The sequence below is a fragment of the Sceloporus undulatus genome, chromosome 6, assembly GCF_019175285.1.
Source record: "Sceloporus undulatus isolate JIND9_A2432 ecotype Alabama chromosome 6, SceUnd_v1.1, whole genome shotgun sequence".
Classification (NCBI taxonomy): Eukaryota; Metazoa; Chordata; class Lepidosauria; order Squamata; family Phrynosomatidae; genus Sceloporus; species Sceloporus undulatus.
This window is the reverse complement of record NC_056527.1, coordinates 81,929,605-81,939,773: the sequence shown is the minus strand read 5'-3', so window position 1 is coordinate 81,939,773 and position 10,169 is coordinate 81,929,605. Positions and strand designations below refer to the sequence as shown.

Sequence of the window (10,169 nt, the reverse complement as noted above, 5' to 3'; positions counted from 1 at the left end):
TGCAGCCTGGACATGACTGCCTCAATGTTTTAAAACCTAGATCAGAGGTTGTTGGCAAAACATGGCTCATAGGTTGCATTAAAATCCTAGGGACTTTTCTGTGGCCCTCCAGGGTCATCAAGGATAAAAAAATTCAAAAAGTAAGGGGGGGGGGGAAATATCCAAAATTTAAAACAAAATAATTTTTGCATCATTTTTGGACCTCCCCAGAGAATTCTAGGCCTGGCAAATGCTTTTTAAAAAATGGGAAGTAGAAAAAAACCCACCTCGCCTCGACCTAAAATAGTGCAAGAGACCGAAATATGCAGCAAAAATGTTCCCATGTCACCCAGAGCACTTGCTCAACCTTGCCCTAGAGCAAAAAACTGAGATTTGTTTTCTAGGCTGAAACAGAAGAGAGCCTCTAAAACAAGACTTTGCAGAGTGCATTTTGGTTACTGTAAACTATTTTTGAGGGTGAATCATTGTCCCAATATGGTGAAAGTTAAAGGTCTAAGATGTTAATTTAACAAAGGTTTCAAAAGTAAGCCAACTTAAAATTCTTTTGCAAATGAAACAAATGACATGCTTTATTCATCATAACAAATGAGTCTAGGCACAATGGTACAGAGACATTTATATAGACTATTTCCAGACTGCAAAAGGCAGAAGTAGATTCCTCAACACTACTTCCTTTCCAAGTGAAAATATTACAGTGACCCCGCCTCCCGTGATAAAAAGTCTCCATATGAAAAGTTTGGAAATGTTACTGTTTTGGTTTATAGCTACCAGAATCCCCTGGTCAACATGGTTATTTCCATGTTTTGTCTGTAATGTACAAGGCTGACCATTTGACCTCACTGCTTTAGGCAGCTGAACTTTTGGAAGATGCTCCCCAAGATATGAGCTAGTACTGGTTTATGTCAGGGATGGACTGACACTGGTTAAGGAGCTTTTCTTTCCTGATCTTCTATTGTCAATCATGCCGCAAAGCAGCATCAGTGGTGCTGCTGGGTAGACAGGGTTGGAATCATGCAGCCCTTCAGAACTTGTTCAACTGCAAGACCCAGCAGCTTTAATCAGCATAGCTGATGATCAGGAATGCTGGGAGCTGTAGTCTAACAACATCTGGAGGGTTTTGTGATTCTTACCTCATTTGGACCCTGAGTTTAACAGTGTTATGGATCCTCCCAGCTTTTTATGATCATGTGTATAACATTTTTTATGCATCATAAATGCAATGTTTGTTTCCCCAGTTTTGCCATTCTGTGCTTTACAACTGCTTCTATATTCCTGATGTCTTAAAATGTGTGTGTGTGTGTGTGCATGTGTGTGTGTATGTGAGAGAGAGTTTCTAATCCTCTTAAAAAGTAATGAAAAATATTCTGAGCATGTCTGCTTTCGATTTTAAATCCACATCATAGCACCATCATGTCTATAGGAATAAAACAGAGTTTGTCTCTGCTACCCTGATACTAAACACATTTATTTGGGAAAAGCACTGTTTCATGGGTAGAAAATTATACTATATTTTAAAAATAAAAATAATAAAATTAACATCTGTAACAAAGTGAAATGCATGTCTGGCCATCCATTACTATAAAATGTTTTTATGAAAATAGGAAGAATGAAAACTGCAGTACACAGTATCAGCCTTAATGGGCTCTGTCATGCCCAAACGGGACCAGGTCCTAGTGCTAACATGGTTGCCATAGTGCCCTATGTTCTGGGTGGTCAATTGGAGATGTCCTGGCTGAAAAACTCTAGATTTTGTCCCCAAGGGCCACCACCACCACCAACATATGCAATGGAAGATTTTTCTTACAGAGCATTTGGGTGACCTCAGGCAGAAAGCATCAAGCTGGTAACTGATTTTCCTGGTGGCAGTCAAGAGGGCTGGTGATGGACTGCTTCTTTTCTAAAGAGCACAGACATTCACACCTATTAGCAGTACCAGATGGGTAATAACAGTGGGTATGTTAAGGGGCAGCTTGGTCAGCCTCACTCTCCATCCAGCAAAGGCCATGACCCAAACAGGGACCCACAAGACCCGAATGACCCAGAAAACCAAGTTTAAGATGGTCCCCAAAAGCTGAGTCCTTTTGCCCTGAGGTCTCTTAGTGTCTCTCTTTAGGTTCCATACAAAGTTCCAGTCTTCACTACTAGTCAGTTTTCTTGTCCTGCTGACTGAGTAGCTGGGAGACGCAGTAGGGGATGAAGGCAACTGCTGCCAGGGGCACAGCAGCACTCTTGCAAAAAGAGAGCAGATAGAAGAGCAGCTCCACTTTGGCAGGAGGCTTAAAAGAGTCAAAGAGATGGAGGATAAGGAGCGATGCCCCAATGCAGCCCATTCGGAAGGTCCGCTGCTGCCCTTGCTTCCCCTTGCAGCTCTCCATGTACATTGGGGAGTTAAGCGCCAGTCCCAGCCCAAAGAGCACACCCAGGTTGCGCAGGAGGCCAGCAAAAGGTGTGGTGTCCAGGTGCACCCACTCTGGATGGTCACACCATCTCTTGGCTTTCTCCAAGGTCCACAGGAGGTCCACACCCAGCACCTTGAGGAGTAGATAGAATCCCAGGGCAAAGGAGAAGAGGAAAAGGGTGGTACCCAAATACCTCCGCAGGCTACCATCATAGATGGAGTGTATGCGCTGAAAAGACTCAGCCACCAACATGCCTGGATTGGAAGGAGGAGGCAGAACATTCAGATTATCAGATCAAAGAGGAACATTTAGCAATGCAGATTGCAGTGTGCTTTGTAAAATAGCTTAAGTGGACAAGATATAGCACTCCTAGGGCCTTTTGATGTTACTCAGTTACAGCACTATGATTCCCCTTTAAATGCCATTGCAACATCCTCTGGAATCCTGGGATTTGCATTTTACAGAGTGGTATGTAGAATTCTAATCCAGAGAGCACTAGCACTTCACTGCACTAGCACCTCTGCACACGACTCCCATATATGTTCCAGCAGCTTTGCACATGTGAACTCTGCAGGCTCCTCACAGCCACTAAAAAGATTCCCTTGGGGTGGGGGACTCTTCCAGTTTTGTTAAATGTAAACTGTACAGTAGAATTGTATCTCTGCAGTCGGCTGTAGGGCAGCAAAAACTGTGTATAGTAATGGCTGCAGTCTTATCATATATCTCAACCTGCAAAAAAGGATTGGGAGTAAACAGTACAAGGACTGTACTCACCTGAGAAGACACCAGCAATGACTTGATGGGGGAAATGGGCAGCAATGAAGACACGAGACAGGCAGACACAGACTTGGATGGCTCCAAAGGTGGTCCACAGTATGGCCTGTAAGAAGCTGCAAAAGGAGGCAGACAAGACAATAAGAGAGAGCACAGACAAATATACATCAAACATTTATGTCAAGCATTGCCCATAAAAATTAATTTCCTACCTTTGCCACCCAGTCTCAGGATGCAAGAGTTTTAAATTGAGGGGCTCTGGAAAACTAGACTGTGGATTTTTCTGCAATTTTGTGCATTAGATATTATGCTGGTCTTTGTTTCCCCTCCCCACAAGGTCCAAGATGAAGATAAGGTGCTATATGAAAGCAGAATTCCCAACAGATTAGTCCATGGCAAGATGAGCCTTGTTTTCTGTCAGTTGCTCGACTGATATGACTCTACAATCACTGTCATTCCTGCCACCCATATTTCAGACCAGTTGTTTAACTTTGGATCTTCTTGCACTAACTTTTTCCCCATTGTGTTCCTGTTAACAAAGCGGACAGGTCATGAAACGGGATGAGGACTAACGCTACCCCATTCAGTATACTGCTTGATATGTGAACATAATTGGAACTATTGCTATCACACAGCATTAATGGAGAAGACGACATGTTGACATTTTTGGACCTGGCTGTGAATGGATATCACCGCACAACCAGATCCCTTTCCACACGTGACTCGTTCTTCCCCAATTTTCTTTTCTTTTCTTTTTTTTAATTAATCTTTATTTCAGTTTCATTAAAATGACATATATACATAACAATACATATATAACAAATACAACATATAACGCATAACAAAACACACAAATAACAAGACATCCATTAGGTCTTAGACTATACAAATTATGACAAAGACAGAACTTCCTAGAGGACAACAAGGCATGCTTTTTTCTGTGCATGTGTACATGTGAAATAATATTGGGTGCAAATTTCAGCGGGAGGGGAGGGCATTTCTACAATCCTCCATAGTCATGTGCTGTGTTCTGTGGTGTTGCTTGTCTGCATCCATCATAATGGATTATCGGATTTGGGTTTAATAATATTTTATATTAATATTTTCAAGCTGTGGATGCTTGAATCCATTGATAAAAGATTTGTGGATAAGGAGTGCCGACTCTCTCTCTCTCTCTCTCTGTACACACACACACACACACACACGTATTTTAAGAGTGGTGCATCCTCACATATTGATTTTCTAACATACACTGAATGCTGCTTTATTGATAATAAAAAAAACCTGTGTGACAAAAGAGGAAGCATTTTCACTCTGGATACAACAAATGTAAAAGGACAGGATTACATTAATCCAAAGTGTTCAATACTATTGAGGAGAACAAATCACCATCCCGTCTTGGCAGGGAAAGTAGCAATGGATGATAAATGAAGAGGAGGGGTTTCACGCCATGTCATAACACTAGGGATCGGAGGGGGACACAATTGGGACACAATAGATATTGCACACAGTGGGAGTAACAGCCTCAAAACGTTTTCTGGGAAGGGAAAATGGAATACAATCGTCAGAAACATTTCATGCGAACGGAACGTAACAATAAAAACATTTTGCAAATGAGGTTTTGCGATAAAATCCATTCCATTCCATCTTCATTCAAATCAGAAAGTGTGAGATAAGCCTCTTTATTCTTTTTAATAAAACGTGAAGGTTATGTCACATATATTAAAACAGAACAAAAAGCTACTAGCTACTAGTAGCTAGTAACATATAATAGACAAGTTATAGAGATTTCATAATATAGGTTGAACTTCTATGGGATCATTTGTTGCTCTTGTGTTGTGTAAACCTTGATGTAAAGATGTAAAAATTTTTTAAATAATAAAAAAAAACAGAACAAAAAGGAAAAGTTTATTTAAATGAAAAGCTACACCAAGTGTGGGGAAGAATATTCTTGGTAAAACACTAAGGGGCCCACTAGTCAGATGCCATTTCTTACCGGTATTTCCATGATGGCTGCTTCTTTCCCAGCATGATGGAGAGGATGGCTGTAACTATCACATAGTACACACCAGCTGCACCCATTGCATGGCCAGAGGGGCTACCTAAAATAGGATGAAAAAATAACAGACTTTAGCTCTACAAATCATATATCATTTGTCAGGTCTTATTCAAAATATATTATTAAAGTAAAAGGCAGGCTCTGTTCCAGGGCCTTTTTCTACTTCACAGTTATAGCACTGTGATTCCCCATCCTATACAATCCAGGGGTCTACATTTTCTGGAGGATCATTTAGAAGTCTCAGTCAGAGATCTGTAGTGCCTCCTCTACAAACCCCAAGATTCTATAGGATGCAGCCCTGAAAGTTAACAGTAGAATCATAGCACTATCACTGTGCAGTGTGAAAGGTCCCCAACAAATATTTTGCCTTAAGGCAGACCAGGAATTTGCTCCCCCTCTCTTCTTCCATCCCTCCAACATATTACCTCAAATCTGTCAAAGTATTTTGATACCAGAGACAGAAAGGCCAATAAATCCTCTTGCTCATCCTAGTAGCAAATATAAGTCATAAATTAAATGGCTAACACACATATACACACGTTTGTCTTTTTGTGACACTCTAAATCGGTCGCCTGGAGCAGTCACCTCACTCTGCTTAATGTTAAGTCTGGACTCTGAATTCCTTTGAAGTAATCTGTGTGCCATCACCTTTCCGGGGGGCAATCCAAATTGCTCAAATCCTCAAAATATACTTTGAGAGCCTTACAGCATATTTTACAGACATACTGTCTATTCCTTGGAAGCTCACCATAATCAAAAGCTGCTTAAACATTTATATCTCACCTTTCTCCCTATAATGGGACTCAAGCTGACTAACAACGTAAGTTAAAAACCATATAAATGTCAAAATAAAAGTATAAATATATGATTTTAAAAAACAAGCAAACAATTTATGAGTTAAAACATTAAACCTTAAAATATTAAAATGTACTAAAAACTATATATAAATCCTTTAAAACTTTAAAAACAGTGCTACACTCTATAAAAAGCCCAACCCTTGTCTGTTTGTAAAAGCCTAGCAGCATAAAAATGTTTTGACCAGCTGCCTGAAAGAGAGCAAGGATGGGCTATCCTGACCTCTCTTGGGAGGGTGTTCCAAAGTCTTGGAGCAGCCACTGGGAATGGCCTCTCCCTTGTTCCCATCAACTGAGTGTAAGAGGGTGGTGGGAAAGAGAAAAGAGCCTTTCTGGATGATCTCTAATGGGCTCATAGAACTAAATCTAAAGCACCATCTTCTAGAATCATAGTATCACAGAGTTGGAAGAGACCACAAGCGCCATCCAGTCCAAACCCCCTACCATGCAGGAACTCACAATCAAAGCATCCCTGACAGATGGCCATCCAGCCTCTGTTTAAAGTCCTCCAAAGAAGGAGACTCCATCACACTCTGAGAGAGTGTGGTCCCCTGTGGAACAGCTCTTACTGTCGGGAGGTTCCTTCTGACAGAGACCTACATTTGGTGTAGCTTTGGGTGCTCCTAGAGAAAGCCTTCATTGTGCAATTATTGGACCTAACTCACACAGTTTTATTGAGGGTGGTATACACACAATGTTGCCTTCTATCCATAATTCCCCATGCTTTCCCATCAATACTTCCTTTCCCCACTCTCACAACAAAAAGTCCATAAAGGAGGGAAAGATAGGAAAGTTACACAATATCTTTTGACTAATAGCACTGAGAGATGTCTGTCTGTCTGGAAGCATCCTTTGTCTTTTAACAATAAACAGGAATTAAGAGAAGGGTGGATATGATTAGCTGGCTTTTCATCCGAGAAGGGGGAAATTAAGGCACAGAGGATTGTGTTAAAGCCAAAACGCTTCTTAGATCAATCTTTCCAAAGAGGATACCCTCCAGATCTGTTAGACTGCAAATCCCATCAGCATAGCCAGTGATGGGAGATGATAGGAGTGGTAGCTCTGAAGAGCTGGGGAAGGCTGGTCTTGATTAACTGAGACTCTTGCAGACTAGATGCTGTGATGTTAATGCATATATGCCAAGAGTGGCCCTATCTCAGTGTTATTCATGTTGAAGAATGCCACAATTAAAAAAAAAAAGGTTCTCAGATTGAGATGGACCTTGCTCAAGATCTTGGATATTACTGCTGGTTAGAGTACATATGCGATAGCATTAGGTGGAAAGGTGGCAGTACAAAACAGTTTTAGGAACAACCATTTTCCTTCTGTTACTTTTTTTTTCTTTGAGTGCTCTGCAACAGATAATCATGCCTAAGGACTTTATCACACCAGGCTCGTAAGGCACCACAATTACATCAGTGTAGAAAACGCAAATATTGGGTTGGGGACAGTCATTATCGCACAGCTCTTCCAAATTGCCATGGTACTTCTTCTGTCTTGGATTCCTCATACTGGTTTCCATAGTCCTGCCTCTCTGCCCTCTGCTCTTCCTAGTATGCCTTTGAGTCTGTATTTACTTTTAATGTAAGTGCAATTGCATGATCATGGCAATCCATTAAGTAAAAAAGAAAGAAAAGAAAAGAAATGGGTGACAGGGAATGAAAAAAAGCCTGCTTGGGAATAGTAAGAGGATGGAGGGGGGAGGGGGAAGAGAAAAACAGAATAACACCCACTTGCACTATATGACTGCCTGCATATTGGAACTGCTCCAGGAGGAACTTATCACATGTACATCAATAGTGGAAAAGCAACACAATTGGAAGGCATTGATAGGTTTTGCCTATCAATGAGAAGGAGCACTCCAGCAATGGATGGATTACAGACCAGATACTGCACAGACACAGCTTCATGTGATAAAGTATGGCCACCGATGTGACTATCCTGCTCTGGTTCCACTTTTCAAGGCTCGTGTGATAAAGTCCTAAGCTGGGCTTCAGCATGTACAAAACATCCAAGCAAAAACAAGATATACTATTTCTTTCAGTGTGAACCAGTTACCTGCACATAAGTGGAACCTCTTTCCTTAGCTTTGGGATAAGAATCATTTGGCTCTCCAAATGTTGGACTACAGCTCCCAGAAGTTCTAGCCAGCGTAGCCAAAGATGAAAAATGCTGATTTACCTTTTTTGTTCTAGCCTTGTCACCTCCTGTTGTGCCTTACAGCTGCAGCTGTAACAACCTTTCTTTGGGTGATTTAAAAAAAGAATTTACCTGGGCCAGTTTCACAAGTCATTGGGAACTGTTGGATCACAGGAGCTGAAGTGTTGTGGTAGAAACTGGCCTCATGTACCCACCAGTAGGGTCTCTGTCCAAACAAAATCCTGCAGGGAGAGGAAATGTTAGAGGTATTGTGTTGCTAAGGGATTTGTCAAAGGAAATGGGGCAGGGAGTCCCTACACAACAGAACAAGCTAAGAACAAAAGAAACACAGTGTTGTACATATAGATTCAGACTATTGGCAAGCAGATAGCTTTGCCCAAAGGAATCAAAGAATCACAGAGTTGGAAGTGACCACAAGGGCCATCCAGTCCAACCCCCTGCCATGCAGGAACTCACAATCAAAGCATTTCTGACAGATGGCCATCCAGCCTGTTTAAAGACCTCAAAGGAAGGAGACTCCACCACACTCTGAGTGAGGATGTTTCACTATCAAACAGCTCTTACTGTCAAGAAGTTCCTCCTAATATTTCAGTGGAATCTCTTGTCCTGTAGCTTGCATCTGTTCTTCCAGGTCCTATTCTCTGAAGCAGCAGAAAACAAGCTTGTTCCATCCTCAGTATGACATCCCTTCAAATATTTAAGCAGGGCTATCATATCTTAACCTTCTCTTCTCTAGGCTAAATATACCCAGCTCCCTAAGTCGTTCCTCATAAGCCAAAGTTTCCAGACTTTTCACCATTTTGGTTGCCCTCCTCTGGACACATTCCAGCTTGACAACATCCTTTTTAATTGTGGTGCCCAGAACTGGACACAGTTTTCCAGGTGACACCTGACCAAAGCAGAATAGAGCGGCACTATTACATCCCTTGATCTGTTCATTTTCTCATGGAAGAGTGACATCTGATAAGAGGAAGATACTGGAGCCTCTCTTCTGTTCTATAAGGAACCTTATTTTTTTACTTCCCTTGAGTTGACCCCAACTCATGCTGATCCTGTGGATGAGACATCTCCAAGACCTCCTATCCTCCACTGCTCTGCTCAGATCCTGCAGGTTCAGGCCCAAGACCTCCCTAATAGAGTCTAGCCACCTGGCTTCCAGACTTCCTCTCTTTCTACTATCTTCTACCTTTCCTAGCACTCCCCATCAGATTCTATATTTGAACACAACTACAGGCTACATAGCTCACCAAAGTCATGGATACCTCCCCCCGCCCCCCGCCTTGGACCCATTAAAACAGATAGATTGGCATAGCCATGCCTAGAATGTCTAATTGCATACAAACAGAGTCACCATGGTCCAGACTTGTCAGGAGCCATGCTCTCTGAGCTGAAAAATCCCCTTTTCTGATCATACAGTGAACTACAGACACATCTCTTGAGGGAAATATTTCAAACCTTCAAGAAACATTAAATGTTCTGGAGCTGAGCCCTGACAAAGAAGTCCTCTGTTCAGATGACAAATTTACAAAGTGGACAGACTACTTACCACTTGAATACGAGGTTCAACCAGTCACCAATCACAGCCACCCAGATGAGTTTGATACCCACTGCTTCGCAGAGGTGGAACCAGATGGGGAAGAGAACAAAAAAGGTGTTTCGGAGATCGGCAGCAAAAGAGACAAAGAGGAACAAGTCCTGGGATCCTGGGTAGCTTGTTTGGAGATAATGTGTGGCTTGGATGCCAGTGTGATGGAGAAGGTCCATACTGGCTTCCATGCTCTTGAGGGTTGAGCGACAGGATATTTGGGTCTGTGCTGAGGCTGTACTGGAGCCTTATACAGCTCTCACTGCCTTTTATCCCCTCCTGTGTATGGCAGCTTGAGCTTTGGACCCAAAATCACTTTGGCCACAAAAACACCTTCT

The 10,169-nt window shown here is 42.0% G+C and overlaps 1 protein-coding gene across 1 annotated transcript; it reads right to left on the bottom strand.

Moving 5' to 3' along the window:
• Positions 1-539: 539 nt before the first annotated feature.
• On the bottom strand, positions 540-10,126 carry LOC121935131 (glucose-6-phosphatase catalytic subunit 1-like). Its single transcript, XM_042476296.1, has 5 exons — positions 9,793-10,126; positions 8,358-8,467; positions 5,170-5,275; positions 3,174-3,289; positions 540-2,653 (listed from the first exon to the last, which is right to left on the bottom strand). The coding sequence occupies exons 1-5, from the start codon at positions 10,020-10,022 to the stop codon at positions 2,142-2,144; spliced, it is 1,074 nt and encodes a 357-aa protein (XP_042332230.1). The 5' UTR covers positions 10,023-10,126; the 3' UTR covers positions 540-2,141.
• Positions 10,127-10,169: the final 43 nt, after the last annotated feature.

Bases quoted from the DNA above. Each gene is read 5' to 3' on its own strand.
- LOC121935131 (XM_042476296.1), bottom strand. From the start codon at position 10,022: ATGGAAGCCAGTATGGACCTTCTCCATCACACTGGCATCCAAGCCACA. The intron at 5,276-8,357 runs GTAAATTCTTTT...ATCCTATTTTAG, and splicing joins GACTTGTGAAACTGGCCCAG to GTAGCCCCTCTGGCCATGCA. The intron at 3,290-5,169 runs GTAAGAAATGGC...CTCCTTTTGCAG, and splicing joins CAGCCATCATGGAAATACCG to CTTCTTACAGGCCATACTGT.